Genomic DNA, 21,798 nt, shown 5'->3' on the forward strand with positions numbered 1-21,798 from the left:
TTTTTTTTTCTTGTGTTTAGCATTTGCTTTAATCTCAGTTTATAGCTCTCCGCGGGGGATTTCCTAATAGAGTACTGGCTCCTTACCCAAAATGAGATAGCGAGCCGATCAACCACTTTTTTGTTTGGATAAAAATCAAAAAACCCCGCTTTTTTCTTTGCTTGAAGCGCTATTCATTTATCTATTAAAGAATCTAGAGTTACACATACGCATACATATTTCAAAATTTCCCCAAAATGCTATTTTGGGGTAAGTTTTCTTTAAACCTTGGAAAAAGGTTTTTGAACCTGTCAGAAACAAAATACATAGACATTGAAAAACAAACCAGGAACAGTATTAAATAAAGCAGAATAAACGTTGGTAATTTAGAATAGTCCCTTACTATCATATTACTGACTTGATAACATGTCTTGATCAAAAAGAACAAGCAAGCATATCTTGAAAATCTTATATTAAAAGAGAAGGAACTAAATTTTGGATCTCCCTTTATAACTATCAAGGTTCACTTTCTATTTTTCTATTTTTCTTTTTCTTTCTTTTCTTAAGCTCTTCTTTCAACATGTCTCAAACCGAGGAAACTGCTCAAAACATTGAGATCATCACTCATCCAGTTCCTGCTCGTCTTTTAGACCCCAGCCAATGTCCTACTCCTCATGTCAACTCCATGGAACAATACCGTGCCATGTGGAAAGAAAGTGTTGAAGAGCCCACCAAATTCTTTGGAAATGTATGTAAAAAAAAAAAAAAAAAAAAAAAAAAAAAAAGACATCGACTTCAAGATTAGATCACTTATTTATTCCATAGCTTGCTCGTGGTCTTTTGTCCTGGGACAAGCCTTTTGAAACTGTCAAGCATGGCTCATTTGAAACTGGCGATGTTGCCTGGTTTTTAGAAGGTGAATTAAATGCTTGTTACAACACTGTCGATCGTCACGCTCTCAAGAACCCTGACAAGATTGCCATTATTCACGAAGGTGATGAACCCTCCAATGTTCGCCATATCACTTATGGAGAGCTTTTCCGTGATGTTTGCCGTATGGCCAACGTCCTCAAAAACTTAGGTGTCCGTAAGGGTGATAATGTTGCTATCTACATGCCCATGATTCCCGAAACCATGATTGCCATCTTGGCCTGTGCTCGTATTGGTGCTGTTCACTCTGTTGTGTTTGCTGGTTTCTCTGCTGAATCCCTTTTGGACCGTGTGGCTGATTGTGGTGCTCATGTTGTCATTACTTCTGACGAAGGTCGTCGTGGTGGTCGTAACATTGCCACTAAGTCCATTGTCGATAATGCCTTGAGCAAGCAAGAAGCTCATCAAGTTGAACATGTCATTGTGTTCCAACGTACAGGTACTGAGGTGCCTATGCAAAAGGACCGTGACTTATGGTGGCATGAGGAAATGGATAAGGCTCGTCCTATCTGCCCTTATGAAAAAATGAATGCTGAAGATCCTTTGTTCTTGCTTTATACTTCTGGTTCCACCGGTGCTCCTAAGGGTATTCTTCACACTACCGGTGGTTACCTTTTAGGTGCTGCTGCTACTGTCAAGTATATTTTCGATGTTCATGATGATGATGTCTATGCCTGTATGGCTGATATTGGTTGGGTCACGTAAGTCATAGTCAAAAATTTGCAATGTCCTTCTTAACATGTATGTATAGTGGTCACAGTTATATTTTGTATGGTCCTCTTACTCTTGGTGCCACTACTGTCTTGTTTGAATCCACTCCTACTTACCCCACTCCTGCTCGTTTCTGGGAATTAATTGAAAAGCACAAGGTCACTCAGTTCTACACTGCTCCTACTGCTATTCGTGCTCTTCAACGTCTTGGAGATGAATGGGTTGAAAAGAACGACTTGTCTAGTCTTCGTGTCATTGCTTCTGTTGGCGAACCCATTAACCCTGAAGCTTGGAACTGGTACAACGAAAAAGTCGGTAAGGGTAAGTGTGCTGTTGTCGATACCTACTGGCAAACCGAGACTGGTTCTATTATTATCAGTCCTTTGCCCGGTTGTACTCCCACCAAGGCTGGTAGTGCTACTTTGCCTTTCTTTGGTATTGAACCTGTTCTTTTGGATCCTGCCACCGGTGCCAAGGTTGATGGTCCTAACAAGACTGGTGTCTTAGCTCTCAAGAATGCCTGGCCTTCTATGGCTCGTTCTGTCTTTAATAACCATGCCCGTTTCTTGGATGTTTACACAAAGCCATATCCTGGTTACTATTACACTGGCGATGGTGCTGCTGTTGATGAAGATGGTTATATTTGGATCAAGGGTAAGTGTTGTTTTATTTGTGTGTTATATATACTGATGTTCAATAGGTCGTGTTGATGATGTGATCAATGTCTCTGGTCACCGTCTCTCTACTTCAGAAATTGAATCTGCTCTTGCCACACATACTTATGTTGCTGAAGCTGCCGTTGTCGGTGCTCATGATGATTTGACAGGTCAAGCCATTCATGCTTTTGTGTCACTTAAGCCCCATGCTCAAGTCAATGATGGTCTTGACCGTGAATTGGTCTTGACTGTTCGTAAGATCATTGGTCCATTTGCCGCTCCTAAGCGTATCCATATTGTTCGTGAACATCCCAAGACTCGTTCCGGTAAGATTGTTCGTCGTATTTTGCGTAAGATTGTGAATGGTGAACACCACCAACTTGGTGATACTTCTACTTTGGCTGACCCTACTGTCGTTTCTTCTATTGTTTCTCAAGTTCATCCTTAATTTCCATGTACTATTACCCCCCTTCAACTTTTTTTTAATAGACACAAAAAAGAAAGTATATTATTGTATTTATATCATCTTAATAATGAAAATAAACTCAAAAAGAGTGGTTGTTTTGAAAAAAAAAAAAGGTCTTTCAAAATAGTTGATTTAATCTACGCCTTTTTACCTTTTTTTCTCTCTTATTTATGGCTCAAGATATTTTACGCGACGAGGTTAAAGAAAACCCTATGACGATAAGCCCAAAAAAAAATTCTGCTATTGCTACAGAAGCCCATATGAAGAAGCAGCAAAAAGAAGAAGAAGAAAAAAAAACAGAGCAAGTAGAGCAAGTAGAAGAAGTGACAAAAGTGAAACAAGAGTCTCGCAAAAGAAAAAAACCAGTAAAGAAAACTGTTAAAAAGAAACAAGCTAAACCAACTGCTGCAGACCAGTCTACTACTGAATTGGATCCTCTTGCTGACAAACCTACTTCCCAAGGTATTCAAGCCATAGAGCCACTTCTTGAAGACACAACGATATCAAAAACCAGAACATACAAAAAAGCACGCGTATCAAAACTAAAAGCACAACCTAAAGGCAAGAAAGAAGAAGAAGAGGAAGAAGAAGAGGAAGAAGAAGAGGAAGAAGAAGAGGAAGAAGAAGAGGAAGAAGAAGAGGAAGAAGAAGAGGAAGAAGAAGAGGAAGAGGAAGAGGAAGAGGAAGAGGAAGAAGAGGAAGAAGAGAAAGAAGAAGAAGGCGTAGTACCCATAGAGCAACCTGAGTCCGCTAAAAGACGAACCACCAGAAAAAGAAACATGCCCAAGTATATTGAAGAATCTATGGATACAACAGATTCTTCTTCATTGCCTTTAGTGAAAAACGATACCACTACACCTATATCAGCTGCACCAAATACACAATCTTCTGTTGATTTATCTGAAACTGGTGTATCAACTAATATATCGTCTATCGACACACAGCCTGTTGCAATAGAGTCACCAAACACCAAATTGCCTGCTGGTGAAGAAACATTTACCATGACAAAAGCATTGATTACTACAGAGCCATTTGCTGATGTAGAAAAAACAGAAACTATACCACTTCCTGAACATCAACAAAATGACACTGAGTCGACGTCAATATCACCCAAAGTATCCAAACGAGGCGTAAGAAAAAACATTAAAAATCAAGATCCAAATCCAAAGCCTCTTTCAGCTTGCGGAAGAGGAAGAAAGAAGGTATCTAAGGATACCGAACAAGAGGTCAATGAAACCCAACTAGCTCAGATACCAGAAGCTCAGATAAAGCAAGATTATAATCATACAGCATTAGAGTTCCTCTTGACAGATAAATCAAGCTATCTAGCAGAAGCAGATTTGCGTGTAAGTTTCGTAACAAAGACATAATGTAGTCATGTCTTTGATAGGCTATGATCCCTGATTTTATTCAAAAACTCCCGATCAAAGATCAACAAGAACTAGCGTCATTGTTACCTAGCTCTGACAAGACAGTTGAAGGCAAAGCACCTCAAATTAATCCTTTTTTTAGTTCCACATCCAACAATTTCTTTTGGGAATCAGTCAGACGTTGGCAAGAATGTTTAGCATTAGGTCAATTTGACAAACAAGCTCTTGCAAAAGCAGAATCAAGAAAACAAAAAGAACAGGAAGATACCAGTTTTAAAGATGAAAATTATGAAGCTTATTGGGGAGAGCGATTGGAACGAGACAAAGAGACAAAAGAAGCTAAGCTGTTCAAAACCAAAGGAAAGAGTACCACTCGAGGACGTGGCAGAGGCAGAGGCAGAGGCAGAGGCAGAGGAAGAGGTAGAGGTAGAGGTAGAGGAAGAGGAAGAGGAAGAGGCCGTGGAAAACAAAAAACGACACCATAATTGTTTTTTTTTTCTGTAAAATAAAAACCAATAAGCATAAAGATTCAAACAGCAGACTTGGCTTTCCCAAAAGACGTTTCTTTCATTATTTTAAGTCAATTTCAATTATTAGGATACATATGCTTACAATTGAAAACAGTCAAGACGAAATAACTACAAAGGCTATAAAACATATAAGCAACATCAACTATAGTAGCCATCAATATCGATATACGGGCTTCTGGAAGTCACACAAGAAAAAAAGAGTTCTTCTAAAGCATAAAGGGTTCACAGACTTCTATGCAGAAAACGGATTAAGTCTAGTGATAGTTACAGCAAAAAGTATTACTGGTCATTTTAGGTTACATGTTTGCATTGATAAACAACGGAAAGCATACCTATTGTGGTAATACGAAAATGAAAGCGGTAATTGCAGAACTACAAAGCTTGGCAAATAGGAGGAGAAAGAACAGAGCGATAAGTTCCCTTAAAGATACGCCAAGAATGGCTTATAGTCATCACTATGATTTACTAATAGAAACGCCCTCATTTGGACGAGTTTTTTTTTTTTTTTTTTTTTTTTTTTGGGACCTACGCAAGGATTTTAGTACCATATGCAGTGCAAATAAAGTACTCATTGTATGTGGGGTAGACTGATTTGGTGTATAAAGAAAAAAAAAAAGGGGTATTTAATGACCGAAGTTGATTTGTTTCTTTCTTTTCTTTCTATTACACAAGAATATGAGTTCAAGGGTAGGTCTTTATTTTCACACAATACAGATAGCCTAAGTATGTCTGAATAGAAAAAGACTGTCAATAATAACAATAGTTGGGATCTGGATGCCATGTTGGCTCAAGAGATTCAAGACTTGAATAAAGACTCGGCAGAAGATAGACGTGTAAAAGAAGCCGTTATTGTCTCTAAACCAGACCCTAATCGCATTAACAACGCAGAAGACAGCAGTAGCTCAGACTCGGATGAATATGAAGATGATTTGTCTATTCGTGATCCTGAATTGTTCAAGATAACAGAGAGCAATCGACAGATTAATGTAGATATAGACACAACCACCAAGAATAAATTGGTTCGCCGACCACCTGAATTAGTGTTTTCTGACCCTCCATTGCTTGTTTCTAGAGATGATTATATTCAAGTTACTTTTGCCTATGGTGTCTCTGAAAAAAAGAATAAGAAATCAAAGAAATATATGCTTATGTGTGATTTTGGTGAAGAGAGTATGTATGCACTCAAATGGGCTATCGGGACTCTGTTGCGTGATGGTGATGAGGTTCATGTAGCCAGTGTGGTTAGTATGGACGAAGAAGTGGAAGATATGGACGATAGTGAGAAATACACTCTATGGTCTGAATTGGATCGCAATTCAAAGACAGTGATCTCACGTGTCAAAACAACCCTGATTGAAATGATGCTTTTTGATATCAAGATTGTTATTCATTCATTAGCTGGTAAGACAAGAGAATCCTTGTTGAATTTGGTAGGTTAGATTGGTATCATACAATGGCTTATGGTATTAGATTTACGAAACACCTGGTTTAACCATGATTGTATGTGGCTCAAGAGAAAAGAGTGCACTTAAAGGGTAAACATGGACTGTGTTGATGAGATGTACTCATTGTTGTATCTTAGTATGATTATGGGCAGTGTATCCACTTTTTTGGTACATAATTCACCTGTTCCTGTCTCTGTTGTTCGTCCTCAAAAGAAAGAAAAGACAAAGAGACATAAAAAGACAGCGGCACAAAAACTAAGTCAGAGTGTTATGAACGGACATTTGAAAGTAGATGAAGCAGAAGGAGCCCCTTTAAGCCTTAATAGTTATGATGGAACAACCTAGTCATTTATTACTTATGCAAAGATAATGGCAATCATTAATAAACTTAGCAACATGATCACTAATCTCGACATAAATGCACCTTGAGGTGTTTGTTGACTATTGTTCGAGGAAGACATGTTCTATTATACATGAGTCTATGTTGGTTATTGGTCATTAACTTACAAATGTTACTCCTAAAGGGAAAAACCCAAATCCAGCTGAAATAGACACTCCTCCTCTATTGAATGTATTGTTTCCAAAGGGTTGTCCAAAGAAAGATGTGACTGGCCGATTAGGATCACGCAATGGTGGAGGTCTTTGACCTGCTGGGCGTGTGGGTATTGAGGGATCAGTTCTAGCAAAAAGAAATAAGGCTATTTGTCTCAATTGCTCAATTATTTTACCTTGGATCTTTTTCTTCTTTGCCACGACCATAAATAGGGATCACTTTATCCTTACCACAACCTGCTTTACATACAGGACAAGTAGGATTTCTTGACTGTGCATTAAGCCATTGAGCCAAACAAGACCAGCTATTATCCATTAGTCGGTCTATTTACACGCGCATAATGAAATTACCAAAACAAATGGCCACACAAGGTTAATACAGGATGAATAGCAGTGTCAAAACTAGTATATTCAATATTAACAGCCATAGCTAGCAAATTGGTTTCTTTTCTTTCTTTCTTTACCAAATATTGCACTCATAGAAACCTCCTCCATTTGAGTCTTCAAGTATTGTAGTAGTAGTAGTAGTTTCGGTCTTTGTTGCTGTTTGTTTATTGGCTGTCATCACATTTCTCTGTCTAAGTTCATTCGCTGTATATGAAAAGTTATGTCGAGTGCGTTCAAGGGGAATAGCTGTTTCTTCTTCTAATGTTGTACTTAAAGAAGGACTAAGTTGTTCTTGTATGTTTGGTTCTGAAGACATATGCGTGAGTGAGAAAAAAAAGAAGAAGAAAAAAAGAGTTTAAACCAGCGCTCCATATGAATTTTCTTGATTTTTCTTGGTGTCAAAGCATGAAATGCTCTATTTTAAAGTTAAAAAGATGGGAATGATACAACAGTGCTCTTTTATACGCTTGTATGCCGCATCACTCTAATCAGTCATTATTCCAATCTATTGTTTGTATAGTTGACATGTATAGTATATACTGAAAAAAAAGAGAGATGATTGAACCAATAATGATGCTTAAAAATGACCTGGGATTATGTGTGTTACTTAAATTTTAAGCTGTATAAAGACATCCCACTCGCTTGTGCATAGAGCAGAGCAACAATCCACAATTCTACTAAATGACATAGTCAATAGAAGCTTATTGCTTGATCTAGTTACAGCCGTGAAAATAATGAAAACTATGAATGGGTTTCATAGCATCAAATTATAAACGATAAGCATGTCTTTATATGTATCAAATATTGAAATGTACTATTTGTTTATGTTGTGTATCTCCCTTTCCTTTTAGCTTCCACTATGTTGGCGTTGTTAATGTAATTAATGATTTATTTTCCTGATTTACAGTCAGTAATTGCCGTTGACTAGATCTTGTGCTTATGCTTGCTTATTGCTTATCTATCTTCATTCATTGATACAAATAGTCTTGAATAAAAGCAATGTGCTGAATCCACCCAAGTTTGTTGCTGTATTGTTATTTTTTATTTTCAGTACGAGTTGATCAAATAGAATTCGCTTACTAAACTGTAGCAATGTTGCATTCAATACATTATGATGTTGTTTTCTTCTTTTGAACATATGATATCTAGCCTTTCCACCAACTGCATCGAAGAGTGATTATGGTTGATGAATTTCAGTAAAGAAGAAAAACAGAACCATCCTCCTACAATGTATCTATCGTTAGTTACGGACGCATATTCATAACTAATAGAAAGTTTGAGTGTGCCATTTGATTAGTAACAATAAACAGACCTTTAAAAACAAATTTCTTTGGAAAAAAGCAACTACATTACCAAATCAAGTTCGGCTTACAGTTCAGCCTATCTAAAAAAAAAACTAAACATACACAAGAAAAAAGTGCGCCAGTTTTTATTTCTAGGTGTGCCAATAGTTTCGGGAAATAGTGTAATTACGTTCTTCTGGATGATAATATTCTCTTGAAGGTCTTAAAAGATACCAGTATGGAAACTTACCCGCAAGCATACATTGGAGTACGGTTTCTGAAAGAGGAGCAGTTCGCCTGTTCCAAAAAACTGGTTATTTTTGCATGAATGTATAGATTTTGAAAGTACAATTGCTATGAGCTTTAAATTATGTTTAATTCTTCCATTTTATCCACATGCCTTTGACAACAACAGGTTTGGTATAATGATAAATAATGCAAGCTTTTTTGTTGTTACAGATGTGATCAGCTAATAAGACATATTTGATGAATAGATATTGTTTTTTTCTCTTTCTTTTTGTTTCATGTTTCTTATAATTGCTTGCATTCTCTCAAGAAAAAAAATAAATATTGGAAATGACGGACTGTTCCCCTTCTGAAAACTAGCATTATGTAGTGACAGAACGGAGTGCTTCGTAAACAAATCAAATTTCTTGAAGGACGAGCTATCTTGTAGCCAGAGCAGTAGCAACAAAGATATCAGGGACCGAAAAATTGATATCCTGGTCAAGGCCGGCAATGAGCTATTGAATTCAAGAGTACCACAAATGAAGGTACCAAGAGACACAAAACAAGCTATGGCCGCAGCAGCAAGCGTAGTTCTCTGTCTCTTGAACAAGAAAGCAAGAGTATATGAAACAACAAATGTATAATCAACCAAGCGAAGAAGAAGGGCTACAGTGGCAACATAGATGGGAATGGATTTGACTGGCTTGCATGGCTATTTAAATACCATGCTTTCATGTGAAGATGCATTCGTGGCCCTCCAAGTCAAAGCCTTTGACTTACCAAGCAATAGAAAGGAGCTTCAGGAAGAACACGGATTCCTAAATTTATCTCCTTGCTCGCAGAAAATTATAATAAATGCATCTAAAAAGTTTACTGTTCTTTAATCTGCCTTTTTAGAATATATTTGAAATAATCTGGAAGTGAATTCATTTGACAAATCTTGCTGAGTAGATGCATAGCAAAAAGGCTAGAAAGAACAATACAAAAAAAAAAAAATCCGCTCTTATGTAGTTGACAAGAACAAAATCTAAGAAAACGACTTTCGCCAATTTCCTCTGCAACAATATAATAATTAACCTGTTCATTCTCTGGAGGATGATTTCTTGATTTAAGAAGATTTTCCTTTTTTTGGTTGAATTTGCTACATCTGCTTTTTCCCAGATTGTTCTTTGATACAAATACATGTTTTTTGTTTATTTAAATATATAAGGGGGATCTATGTCTTATTCTTGGTGAACCTTGCCAGTAGGGAATGTGTAGTCTTCAATGGACTCGCGCTTCATTGTGATAGAGTAACCAGCAGCGAGGGGAGCAGTGTATTTACCATCCTTCATGACAACAGGATCCAAGAAGTGTTCGTGCAAGTGGTCAACATATTCTAAAGCACGACCTTCAGTTGTACCAGTAATACAGATATAATCAATCAAAGATAAATGTTGAACATATTCACATAAACCAACACCGCCTTTTTCAGAAACTATTAGTAAACGAGTCATAACACTTATGTAAAAGCTTACCTGCGTGTGGCCAAACAGGAATATTGAACTTCTTAGCCATCAAGAGAATAGCAAGGACTTCGTTGACACCAGCAACACGACAAGAATCAATTTGACAAACATCAATGGCTTCAGCTTGGAACAATTGCTTGAAGATGATACGGTTTTGAATGTGTTCACCAGTAGCAACCTTTGTCTTAGGGTAAAGAGCCTTACGAACAGCAGCATGACCGAGAACATCATCAGGAGAAGTGGGTTCTTCAATGAAGAAAGGCTTGTAGGGCAAAAGATCTTGCATCCAATCAATAGCTTCTTGGACATCCCAAACTTGGTTAGCATCCATCATCAAGACACCATCTTCACCAATTTCTTCACGAATGAGAGCAGCACGACGAATGTCAGAAGCCTTGTCACTACCAACCTTTTGCTTGAAAATTTTGAAACCTTGTTCCTTGGCTTCACGAATCAAACGACGAACCTTGTCATCACTGTAACCTATATGCATTGTTCAGAACAGTTACAAGATTGTTTCTTGTGCTTACCTAACCAACCAGCAGAGGTAGTGTAACTAGGGTAACCATTAGCACGGACATCAGCTTCACACTTGGCCTTGTTGGGAACATTGGCACGCAAGATTTCAAGAGCTTCTTGTTCAGTAAGAGCATCAGTAATGTAACGGAAATCGATACATTGAACAAATTGTTCAGGGTCAAGTCAGCAACCAACTTCCAGACAGGCTTGTTTTCGGCCTTGGCCCAAAGATCCCAGATAGCGTTAATAACAGCACCAGTAGCAAGGTGAACAACACCCTTTTCAGGACCAATCCAACGCAATTGAGAGTCACCAGTACAGATTCTGTGAGTGGCACGCATATCGGCAGTCAAATCACTGAGTTTCTTGCCAACGAACTTGAGAGCGAGTTGTTCAATACAAGCACAGACAACGTCGTTACCACGACCACAAGTGAAAGTCATACCATGACCTTCAAAGTCAGGAGAATCAGTATAGAAGATAATATAAGCAGCAGAGTAGTCAGGGTCTTTGTTCATGGCATCAGAGCCATCCAAGTGCTTAGATGTAGGGAAACGAATATCTCTGATTTCGTACTTCGTGATGGTAGAATCAATAAGAGCGTGTTGAACCATGTTGGTATGTTTATAAGACAATAAAGGTAAAGTAGAAAAGAAAAAGACTTTTGCTTCTTGATATTTATACCTTTTTTTTTCTGAATCATGCAACTCGAGTCTAAAAGTCACATTTGAATTTTATAGGTACGGCGAAAAGGACAATATTTTATTTTCCCTCTGTTTTAAAACCTTATTGGGTTTTCTCTTTACATAAACGCAACATGAGGTCCTTTCCTAGCGTATAGATAATAGCACCAGGTACAATAATTCAACAACCATTTGGAATCTTCAAGATAAAGAATTCAGTATACACATGTATATGTTTGCTTTACTTACAATCCATAAAATGACTAAATCTCTTAAACTGTTATGACCAATATGTTGGTAACCTGAAAATGGCTCAACAAGCCAATATAAAAGGGTTTTTGAAAATGTCATAATGGCTGATGAAAACCCTACAAGATTCGCCTGACCTACATTACTATTGTGATTGAGTAACCACAAATAATAAAAGTTTAAACATGTTTCAATAACATTCATCGTAGCTAATATGGAGAATTTAGTTTAAGGAATAAGGACAATTTCTTTTAATTACCTTGAGCACCTGTGAAACCATCTTGAGCTTGAAAAGCTGGTAATCCATAGAAATGATCAATCTTTTTTTTTCCAGCCAAAGGAGAATTAATAAACAAAAATTCTCCTAATCATTTACCTTTCCGTAAAGATTGTATGGTTTCCAAAGGAAATTAAGACTGCCGCCTTCCATACTATGAGGCCTAATTTTTTCTTTCTTTATCTCCTTTCTCTTCTTTTTTATTATTCATGTTTACCTAAGCAAACAAAAGCCAAAATCCTACAAACAAAAATAAAAGTATGAACAAGATGAATGTCAACTCCATCTGACAAGTACCCAAGCAACTAAAAGCGAACTGACAAAAAACCAAGCTCTTATCCAGTAAGGAACTTGAGAAGCATTGCTTGTTTGTGCCTGAATATTGGTTGTCATGGTTTCCTCCAAACAATTTAAAACAAGGTAAAAAGAATGGGGTTTAAAAAAAGAATGAAAAAGAAAGAAAGTGTGGTTTCTTTCTTTGGGTTACCAAACCTTAGACGAATGATGTAAAATAGTCAATAAACAACCTTTATTTCAGAACAAGACGATCTAAGAGATATCTACTAGTTCGTGCTTTGCTTTTGCAAGTTTCAACAGATTATCAAATTGACCTGAATTGCTGCACATTCTATAAAACATGGAATTGACATCTTGTAATAAATCCAATGGGCTACATATAAAAAAGAAAGTGTTAGTCTGTGTGTATGAATTGGGCCGATAGATGCTCTTACCTTGCAAACTCCAAAATTTGACCATGATCAAGTACCAAGACACGATCATATTCAATCACAGTATTCAAGCGATGAGCAATACACAAGACAGTACAGTCAGAAAATTCTTGATTAATTGTCTTTTGAATGGCTCTATCTGTCTCGAAATCAACACTGGCAGTTGCTTCATCTATTAACAATACTATGTTTTTCTTTAAAACAGCTTGGGCAAGACACAATAATTGCTTTTGACTTTGGGAAAAGTTGTGTCCACCTTCAGAAACAGTCTAAATTACTGAATGTTTCTTTATGAAGCTTACTTGATCGAGATTCTTGAACACGTTCGCGTTGATATCATCTTGATTATTGTCAGTGATTAAATGCACGCGACGAAGGGCACCAAAGATATCTTGATCTTCAAATTGATCAAATAGGTCCATATTCGACCGAAGTGTGCCAGAGAACAAAGTAGGATCTTGAGGGATAATAGTCAGATTGCTACGTAAATCACTTGTACCGAGAGTGGAGATATCCACATCATCAATCACAATTTGACCCTTCAAGTGCTCAATAAAGCGAAAGAAGGAGAACGCCAATGTTGGCTTCCCGCTTCCTGTTCTACCCACAATACCAATCTTCTCTCTTGGTTTGACCGAGAAACTAACGCCTTTTAAAATAATAGGAAGATCAGGCGCATATTGAACATGTAAATTATCTACTTGGATAACTCCTTCATGTGGCCACTTAAAAAATGAATTAAAAAAAAACAAATGGTAAAAGGCACAACTTACATCAGAAGGTGGTCTTGTGTCTGTGATTCTATTAGATTCTTGTTCAATCTCTAAATACTCTACTACGCGTTCTACTGAATTAAAGACATTCTCAACATCAATATATCTTCTAACACCCCAATAAAACTAACTAAGATTAAGACACATATATATAATGAAATTGTACTTACTGAATCTGTAAATGTGCTTACAAAAGTCAAGCAAAAATCAGCCAACGGAGCATCCATGTTATTCAGATTTAGCAAAATTAAGACACCTGTAATGAACGTAATGATGGAGCCCATCATAGAGATACGTGTGCTCACCCCCATCTTCCCATGGACCAATTATAATATAAAGTTCGAGATTTAGCATCCACACGCTTCAGTATATTCATCATAAACCGGTGACTCATACCAAACGCGCGAATGGTAGTGATGCCTGAAATAGTCTCACCAAACTGACTAAAAATGGGAGAACGACTCACAGATTCCATACGCTGAAGATCTCTATTACAAGCAACAAACTAACTACCGAAATAGATACTGACAAGGGTAACTACCATCATAGGCAAGATGGAAAGAAACACTGTCGCCATGGTCACTAAAGCAATACCTACTATTTTGACCCGTTCATACAGGAAACAGATAAAATAGAAAGATATCTTTCGGTCGATTTTCTCAGCATCTTTGCTAAAACGGTTCAGTAAGCGACCTACAGGGACTGTATCAAAGAAACAAAGAGGTGCGCCAAAGATACGTTCGAGTAAAAGAATGTATAGTTTTCTACCAGTGTCAATACCTTTCCAGAAAGTAAGGGTGTACTTGAATCCAACCAAGAAGATATTTATCATATTAATCATGGCAAAGATACAAAGGTAGGCATCCAGACTGTATGCCTTTTGAGCCTTATCAGATTCATAAGACTGTGCCCATTGTTTAATCCACCAGGTAAAAGTAATGTCGAATATTCTGTAGCCTATAATGACGGATAGAAACGCGGTCCAAAAGAACCAGTGGCCATATAGTCCTAGATACTTCTTATAGAACTTGAGCTTGGCAGTGCCATCAAAGCGTTTCTCTTCCTCTACAAGTACTTTTGGGCTTTTTTTGGTCGAAGAATGTATATCAACAATAGACGGATTACTTTCAGTATTGCTCGTCAAACTGACTTTGTCTATTGATTTCTTGCTCTTCTTGAATAACATCGTCTTGACACAGTAGACTTAGTTTCTCTACCTTTTTAATCTCTAGAGGAGAACCAGTAATCTGTGTGCGTCCATCTTTGACAAGCACTACATAAGTACAGTTTTGTATACATAAACTGACATGGTGAGTAATCAAAATGATTGTTCGACTCTTAACCAGAGGCCCCAGAAGACACTTGTGATACAATTGTCTAGCTGTATATGCGTCCACGGCACTTAAGACATCATCAAGAAATATATTCTGGGCTCGAGAATAAACAGCACGAGCCAGTGTAACTCGTGCTTTCTGGCCACCACTGAAAGTGATGCCCTTTTCACCAATCTCTGTCTCGTTGCCATCATTGAGATACGAGAAATCTTTGTCCAAGGCACAAGCGTAGATGGTACCTTGATATCGACTAGACACAAATGGAAGGCCAAACAGAATATTGTTTTTGATGGTATCGTTTTGTAGCCAAGCCGTTTGAGGCACATAAGCAACAGCTTCTGGTAAAATCCAAGAAGCAGAAATAGTTGTGTCTTGAGACGCTTGAATCGATGCAATGTCAATTGATTGATCCAAAGTAGAGTAAAACGGATTGGAACTTGCTGAATAAACATAGCCATGGGTGATTTTGGCTTCACCTAATAAACTGAGCATCAGCAATGTTTTTCATGAACCAGTCGCGCCACAGATAAGAGATATTTGATTTTTGGGGAAAACAATGTTGAGATCCTTTAGCTGGAATACTTGATCTTGGGAATCGATTGGCCATGTTATAGTAGCATCTTCCATTTTGATAGTGTCTAAAGCATGAACAAAAGAAGAATCCATGTTATTGACTTCTGCTTTTGCCAAATACTTTTGAACACGATCCAAACTCACATACATTTCTAATACATCGATAATTGTTCCCGGAATGATAGTCAAAGCAGACTCGAGTTCATGATAGACTTCAATGGCTGCGAAAGCAATAGGAGCAGTGAGTTCTTGCTTTTGCAGTTTTGTAAAAGAAAAGAAGGCAATGCTAATAATCAAAAGAGGAGTTCTGTAATAGAGTTAGGATAGTTGTATTACAAGTATTGATCTTACCCATGCCATATACACAAGAAAATGATATCTGCAATACATGTCTTCCCCAAGTAAGATAACTCAATCTCTCTAGATTTAATAATACGTTTTGTCCAATTGGATTCCCAAGCAAAGAGCTTGATTTGACGAATGCCCTGTAGAAGTTCATTCATTAAGTAAACTCTTTTATCGCGTGCTTTCATGAGTTTCTCTTGCTTGGTTGAATAATATTTTGTCACCAGTTGGTTTAATGGCAGCATCACCAACATTACTGACAAACCTAGCAGACTAGACCATCCTAACAAAGAATATAACAGATAGACACCAACAGTAATTTGAACAGGAGCCATGCTGAGAACCATTCAGAAAAGACGGTGGGCATCAAATAAGTATCTGTGCTCATCAGGTTCACTGTATTCCCTACTCCTTCTTCATCTGCTTTGTTTGACAAGACAGACACGTCTCTTTGTCGAAGAACCTTGTGATAGATCTCAACATTTAGCATGGCACGAATACAAACTTCAATAGTCGATTGTCCTATCGTGTCTTTTTGAATAACCATGTTCATTACATCAATTCATATTACCAACAAACCATAACTGAGCAGTTAACAGATTATCCACTGCACCACATACTGCCATCATAAACACATAAAAAACATCCAGCATGAACCACTGTTTATCCCATTCTTCCATATGTTGAATATGTAACAGTATCATCTTGAGAAACACAGGTTGTCCAAATTGTACGACACCAGTCAAGACAGCAAGCGAAAACTGAAGAGTAATTGCTCTCTTGTTGACTAAGAATATACGATCCAACAGACTCTTTTTGGCATTGGTATGACGAAATACGTAAAATAGGTTATGGGCCCTGCTAAATGCAGGTAAAACAGGCAAATCAGTGTCTGTTGTATCCTTTCCTTTCGAATTGACTGTGTTCACTAGGGGTGTAAGCCATGAAAAGAACAGGTTTCCAACCAAAGATTTTACTGTCTGTAGCGAGACCACTCGACCATCTTGATCAAGAAAAGGAGAACCTTGCTTCATGTTTGATGTTAAATAGACCAAATTAAACCCAATCAAGACCAGTATCCATAAAGCAAATGCCATTTCTGAATTCAATGCTCTTATGACCAAAGCAATACATTGTACAATAAAAAGAAGACGCATATGAACATTCAGCGTCCATCCAAATTTATGTGACAACAAGTACTGCCAAAATACCAATGAAAGAACAACACAATAAAGCCAAACACCGAGTTCAACCAAGGAGCTTATAATGGAAATCATTGTATCTCTATGTTGAACCTTATGTACAAGAACATAAGCAGAGAGTATAGTCATTAAGAGCGCTTCAATATGAATACAAATCAATGGCTTTCGGTTAGAAAATGATCCTTTTCTCACTAAATCTTCCTTGTAAGGAGATGTTTGAGCTTGATTTGCTTCCTGACATTTGTTCAAGCGATGAAAATAAGCTTTTTGAATAGAAAGAACAATAGTACTGGAGATCAAAATGGTTCCTTGAGGCACTACTAACCAAAGGTAATTCATGTTGAAGCAGAACAAAAGGACAGAAAGACAAGAAATATCATAGTTTAACTAAATCAAAGTTTGTGCTTGTAACACCAAGCATCTATCTGCTGCGGTTGACACGATAAACTATTTAGCTTTTATGCAGCATGTTATTCACTCAAAAAAGGACTTTTCATTCGTTCGAATAGGCTGTATTTAACTATGAAAATATAAAGACTGTTTGAACATAGCATACATGTTCGTATTTTGACACGTCTCTCTTTTTGCTGTTGCCTATGGACATACACGCTAATGCGACATAAGCTGATCTTAAATTCAGAAAGAGGATGTTTGGCTACAAATCTATCACTTTGTTTGGTTTATTTTATATATATATATAAATATACATGTCAAATTACTACTTTGCTATTGTGGGAGCAACAGACAATCCCATCTACGAAACAGAAATCACACCTTCATCACGCTCTTCTGCTCTTATTGACTCGAATAGAGTAAAAGAATACAATGATAGATACGCGTATATATTAATACCATTATTATTATTATTTTCTAGCAAAGAGATGAACATAAACACTTGAACCAGTTCATTATACATGCAGCACTTGATGTTGTTGAGGAATACCAATGGAACACAACAGCCATGTAAAGCATAACTGTAAAAAAAAAGACAGATGAAACTTACTCTTGACTAGGTACCTGAAATCGATTGATCGATTCAATGAGTTTTATGTCTCATGCTTTGTTACAGCAGGAAGTAAGGTCATATAGAGTAAGCAGTTTTTGACTTACTGAAATAGATGTCAAGCTCATGTTACTTCATGACCAAAAATCAGAAGATAGCATAAAGCAATTCTTCACTGAAGTCTATGAATTATACATCAAGGTAAGATACACTATATGTATGGTCAAACAATAACATTGACTAGATCTTAATGAACCCATTTTACGAGAAAAACTCGACTATTACCAACCCATCATTTGATAACAGAATTAAGCTTGTCGCAAGACGTTTTCTTTAATAAACTAACTAGTATCTTCACCATTTGTCCATACACGAAGTCTTTCTTTAAAGTATCTTTCAAGTCGATTAGCACAGCGAGCATAGTTGGTCGCTTCTCCATTATACACTCGACAATTATCAAACATCTTTTGTACATCTCTAATAAACTGATCCATTGTTTGATATAGATCTGTCTCTACATTTTGTTCTAATGTAGTCAAGTCTGTAGAATTTAAGTAACTAAAGAATACACACATAACAAACTTACCCATAGGATCCATAATCACATCATAATAATCAGTTACTTCTTCAGCATTAACAGGCTCAAGGAAAGGCCAAGAATGAGGATTCGACCTTAATTCACTCACCAAATGTCGCATTTGATTATAATGTGGTGCATGACGAGGTCTATTTGATAAAGCATCCATTTCAGGTGTCCATCCTGATTCCTTGACGCCAGGAACTAGGAAGGGGTCAATGCAGCGTTTTCCTTCAGCATTAAGTGGCATTTGAATGCCTGGGTATACAATATGGGATGTAGAGTATTCTTTCATTTTCTCGTACACTGCTTTTCTTTGGATCTGTAGAATATCATGCACATAAAGATATTTGACTTTGGGCACTGTTGTGCACTAACTCATCACAATGAGCAACTGGTGTTTTTCTATATCCCACTTTTTTTTTATCTTTACCTGCATAATGGTTCCTCCCTCATAATCCTTAATGTAGCCTACCCATTTTCGCTTATCCAAGGTAATTTCGGTTGTAAAGCCTTGTTTCTTAAAATAGCCAGTAGCGTAGTTATCTGCATAAGTCAAGTAATGCTTAATGTTGGTATGATCAGAGACGTAATCTTTCAAGTGGTTCATTAGAAAAGAACCATAACCTTTTACTTGCTCTGTTGAAGCAATGGCACAAAAAACAATTTCAGCAAACTCTTGGGGATCAAAAGGACGATAACAAATGCCGCCAATCACTTTCATAGGCTTTCGAATCAATGCCATACTTTTGTGGTTGCGGTCATAAACCAGTCGAGCAATGTATTCTTTAGGCATTTTGGGCAGTTGTTTCTGAAAGATATTCTTAAGTCCAGTCAAGAGAATCATACTGTCTCGCTGACCGTCGTTCTCAACCACACGCACTTCAATCAATCCTAGCCTTTCTTCACGCATAGCTGGACTTTCCTTTTTTTCAGAAGGCGCAAGATCTGCCAGGATCTTGACTTTACCTTCCTCGTCTAGAATGCCTTCTTTTGCATCAATAGCACCATTCACTTTGAGTGCTTCTTCATTCAGCAGACGATCTCCTTCTTCCGTTACACTCACTATTTTAGGGATTTCTTTTTGTAATAATTCGCGCTCTGCTTTACTGATCGCTTCTTCTTCATCATCCTCTTCTTCGTCTTCTTCATGTTTTTCTTTCGGAGTACTGGTATGCTTTCCATTGTTGCCATTTGGCTGAGTGTGTTTAGATAAGCCATCTTCTTCTTCCTCTTCTTCTATGTCTGAAGGCTCTTCTTCGTCCTCTTCTTCAAAGAGCTGTTCTTCCGGCTCTTCCTCTTCCTCTTCTTCCTCCTTTTCTTCTTCTTCTTCTTCCTCCTCTTCTTCTTCCTCTTCCTCCTCCTCCTCTTCTTCCTCTTCCTCCTCTTCTTCATCTACATGACTTGTTTTTTCATCCTCACTCTCTTCACCAATCTTTAGTCGTTTTATACTATCTTGCTCTTCATCATCATCTTCTTCCTCATTTTTCCTTGTACGTTTATTGGGTGTGCATTCTACTCTACCATCAGCTACAAATTATGCTTCTTTTGAAATAACCTTACCTTCACCATGCATAGAAAAAGGAGAAGATGCTTCAGACATAAAATCATTCAATTGCGCTCGATTTGCATTATAAATAATTTGCCTAAAAAAAACATGGTAAGCCCTTCTTATAGGTGTATCAGTAAATGCATACTTTTTTAAGGATTCAACATCTTGGTCTGTATAGTCGTAATCGTCAATCTTGCCCTTTTCCTAACAGACATCAACTTATGGGTATACTTTGCTCAAGATGCTTACTTCTAATATTTCATCAATACGTAGGGCTACTTTGAGCCTACGTGTAAAGTCCTGCTGTTGTCCTACATGCTGATCGGCATCGTGTCCACACAGACATGCTTGTGAATAATCCAATGAAAAGCTGGGTCTCCAACCTTGACAGTCTTCACATTGATCGCAAGGCATATGGCGTGCCAGTTTAAGTATTCTGTCTGTTTCGGTCATATTGGCGAGTTGAGGAAACAACTTGTCCAAAGATTGAGTTGATTCGTTCATATTAGGCTTTTAAAACATTAATGGCAAGCAGCAACTTTTTAGTCCTTTTTTTTTTTTCTTTTCTGATTTTACGGCTGAGTTTCCATTGTTGTAGTGGTAATATGGACATTGTTGTAGTGGAAACAAAGAACTGTCTGAGCCGCGCTTCTGTTTTTCTATTTAAAATGACGAACTCAATGTATATACATATTGAAGAGATGGGAGGGCTGTAGTTTATCATGTTCATTGGCCTTACTAACGGCAACTATCTGGAATAAGTGTTGAGTATGCCTATACAAGTGGACCTCTGTTGCCTTCATTCATTGTTTCTAGCAAACTTTTAACATTTGATAATTTAAAAAACAGACAACAAAGCATATTGAGACTGCCAGATTGAAACTTCAATTCAATAAGCCTGATAGTGAGAATGTTACCTTAGTTTCCAATTAAAAAGAAGCATTCCATGAAAGAAGCTGTGGAAAATACCTTACATCTCATTCAAGAAAAGGGAATGAGTTCAGTTCAAGCGTTTGAAAGAGTTCAATAAATCAGAAGGAAAAATGATCTCTTCTGCCGAAAAGCGTCATGTCTTTCGCTGCATCTTCTTGATCCGCCGTTTTGCTCAGAATTCATCGTCAATAATTGGTTGAACACATTGAAAACTTTCCTGACTAATAGATCTCTCTTTCAGTATGTATAGGCATCCGATTCAAAAGTGTTAAGCAACAGAAAAGAGGTCCTTTAAGAGAATGGTATTCTAATAGAAAAAATCACATACGTTACTCCTAGAGAATGTAAAAGTTGAATTAAGCATCCTAAGTCATATTTGAACTTTATAACTCATTTTTATCTTAATACGTTTTGATTATTTATCAACAATGAAGGAAAGTACTTTGTATACATTTGAATTGATAGATGGGAAAGAAAAAATGGTTGACTCTCTCTAAATTAGCTTTCTCCAGGTTAGCTTTTTTTGCAAGTTGACTTTTTGGGTCACATCCGTGAAACCATTGGTTAGTAGAACCGATAATATTGGTAGCAAAGTGGTCGATTCAAATGTAATGGGTCGTTTATATACATACAAATTTCTTAAGAAAAAAAGAATCGAAAAGATTGGAAGTGCACTTACAGCTTTAGCAGTTAGATTCAAGCTTTCTTCACTACCATGCATCCCAAAGAAACAGTGTAGAGTGTCACCAAAAAACGTTGTGTGTAGGACAGATCATCTTTTTATTTTATTTAATGTCAGCGAGATAAAAAAAAATATTTTTCTTTGCCTCTTTCCCTCTTGTTTCTCTCATGGTTCGTTATTTGACAAGTCTTTTTGCTTCTACACTTGCTATTTCAGGCATTGTAGCTCAATCCAATTTGATCAATGGCCAATGTGTTCAGAATTATGACGCTACTGTAGATTATTTCCCAGAGAAATTGAATACAGGTAACTGAATTTCAAGA

General features: G+C 37.2%; 10 protein-coding genes across 10 annotated transcripts; 4 read left to right on the plus strand and 6 right to left on the minus strand.

The window, feature by feature from the left end:
• Positions 1-499: 499 nt before the first annotated feature.
• Positions 500-2,850, plus strand: B0P05DRAFT_482353 (acetyl-coenzyme A synthetase). Its single transcript, XM_051575221.1, has 4 exons — positions 500-727; positions 805-1,610; positions 1,661-2,274; positions 2,321-2,850. The coding sequence occupies exons 1-4, from the start codon at positions 560-562 to the stop codon at positions 2,722-2,724; spliced, it is 1,992 nt and encodes a 663-aa protein (XP_051439539.1). The 5' UTR covers positions 500-559; the 3' UTR covers positions 2,725-2,850.
• A 551-nt stretch (positions 2,851-3,401) lies between these two features.
• Positions 3,402-4,491, plus strand: B0P05DRAFT_520421 (uncharacterized protein). The gene has a single exon (XM_051575761.1). The coding sequence runs from the start codon at positions 3,522-3,524 to the stop codon at positions 4,110-4,112; it is 591 nt and encodes a 196-aa protein (XP_051439540.1). The 5' UTR covers positions 3,402-3,521; the 3' UTR covers positions 4,113-4,491.
• An 801-nt stretch (positions 4,492-5,292) lies between these two features.
• Positions 5,293-6,492, plus strand: B0P05DRAFT_520422 (uncharacterized protein). Its single transcript, XM_051575762.1, has 4 exons — positions 5,293-5,329; positions 5,380-6,072; positions 6,113-6,177; positions 6,225-6,492. The coding sequence occupies exons 1-4, from the start codon at positions 5,318-5,320 to the stop codon at positions 6,430-6,432; spliced, it is 978 nt and encodes a 325-aa protein (XP_051439541.1). The 5' UTR covers positions 5,293-5,317; the 3' UTR covers positions 6,433-6,492.
• Positions 6,493-6,585: 93 nt separating this feature from the next.
• On the minus strand, positions 6,586-7,342 carry B0P05DRAFT_582470 (uncharacterized protein; the record flags this gene model as incomplete). The annotated part of the gene is made up of 4 exons (XM_051582181.1): positions 6,586-6,766; positions 6,816-6,944; positions 6,991-7,041; positions 7,104-7,342. The coding sequence occupies 4 exons, from the start codon at positions 7,340-7,342 to the stop codon at positions 6,586-6,588; spliced, it is 600 nt and encodes a 199-aa protein (XP_051439542.1).
• Positions 7,343-9,702: 2,360 nt separating this feature from the next.
• B0P05DRAFT_520431 (enolase C-terminal domain-like protein) lies at positions 9,703-11,195 on the minus strand. Its single transcript, XM_051575763.1, has 4 exons — positions 10,723-11,195; positions 10,576-10,642; positions 10,055-10,528; positions 9,703-10,002 (listed from the first exon to the last, which is right to left on the minus strand). Exons 1-4 carry the CDS (start codon positions 11,176-11,178, stop codon positions 9,761-9,763), a joined length of 1,239 nt encoding a protein of 412 aa, XP_051439543.1. The 5' UTR covers positions 11,179-11,195; the 3' UTR covers positions 9,703-9,760.
• A 101-nt stretch (positions 11,196-11,296) lies between these two features.
• On the minus strand, positions 11,297-12,548 carry B0P05DRAFT_520438 (uncharacterized protein). The gene is made up of 7 exons (XM_051575764.1): positions 12,505-12,548; positions 12,071-12,443; positions 11,991-12,013; positions 11,873-11,936; positions 11,756-11,816; positions 11,497-11,705; positions 11,297-11,446 (listed from the first exon to the last, which is right to left on the minus strand). The coding sequence occupies exons 2-7, from the start codon at positions 12,164-12,166 to the stop codon at positions 11,429-11,431; spliced, it is 471 nt and encodes a 156-aa protein (XP_051439544.1). The 5' UTR covers positions 12,167-12,443; positions 12,505-12,548; the 3' UTR covers positions 11,297-11,428.
• On the minus strand, positions 12,323-15,861 carry B0P05DRAFT_567512 (P-loop containing nucleoside triphosphate hydrolase protein; the record flags this gene model as incomplete). Its single annotated transcript, XM_051581141.1, has 11 exons — positions 12,323-12,443; positions 12,505-12,770; positions 12,804-13,226; positions 13,275-13,400; positions 13,445-13,530; positions 13,671-13,779; positions 13,804-14,463; positions 14,492-14,547; positions 14,572-15,084; positions 15,121-15,488; positions 15,533-15,861. The coding sequence occupies 11 exons, from the start codon at positions 15,859-15,861 to the stop codon at positions 12,323-12,325; spliced, it is 3,057 nt and encodes a 1,018-aa protein (XP_051439545.1).
• A 222-nt stretch (positions 15,862-16,083) lies between these two features.
• B0P05DRAFT_606910 (uncharacterized protein) lies at positions 16,084-17,067 on the minus strand (the record flags this gene model as incomplete). Its single annotated transcript, XM_051583363.1, has 1 exon — positions 16,084-17,067. One exon carries the CDS (start codon positions 17,065-17,067, stop codon positions 16,084-16,086), a length of 984 nt encoding a protein of 327 aa, XP_051439546.1.
• A 155-nt stretch (positions 17,068-17,222) lies between these two features.
• On the plus strand, positions 17,223-18,068 carry B0P05DRAFT_501493 (Sedlin; the record flags this gene model as incomplete). The annotated part of the gene is made up of 5 exons (XM_051575452.1): positions 17,223-17,540; positions 17,603-17,691; positions 17,742-17,803; positions 17,847-17,932; positions 17,976-18,068. Exons 1-5 carry the CDS (start codon positions 17,436-17,438, stop codon positions 18,066-18,068), a joined length of 435 nt encoding a protein of 144 aa, XP_051439547.1. The 5' UTR covers positions 17,223-17,435.
• On the minus strand, positions 18,043-20,399 carry B0P05DRAFT_501496 (uncharacterized protein). Its single transcript, XM_051575453.1, has 6 exons — positions 20,110-20,399; positions 20,006-20,064; positions 19,872-19,954; positions 18,742-19,823; positions 18,318-18,681; positions 18,043-18,272 (listed from the first exon to the last, which is right to left on the minus strand). Exons 1-6 carry the CDS (start codon positions 20,362-20,364, stop codon positions 18,073-18,075), a joined length of 2,043 nt encoding a protein of 680 aa, XP_051439548.1. The 5' UTR covers positions 20,365-20,399; the 3' UTR covers positions 18,043-18,072.
• Between the last annotated feature and the right edge of the window lie 1,399 nt (positions 20,400-21,798).

This window comes from Gilbertella persicaria, assembly GCF_025201335.1.
Source record: "Gilbertella persicaria strain CBS 190.32 chromosome Unknown B0P05scaffold_1, whole genome shotgun sequence".
Taxonomy (NCBI): Eukaryota; Fungi; Mucoromycota; class Mucoromycetes; order Mucorales; family Choanephoraceae; genus Gilbertella; species Gilbertella persicaria.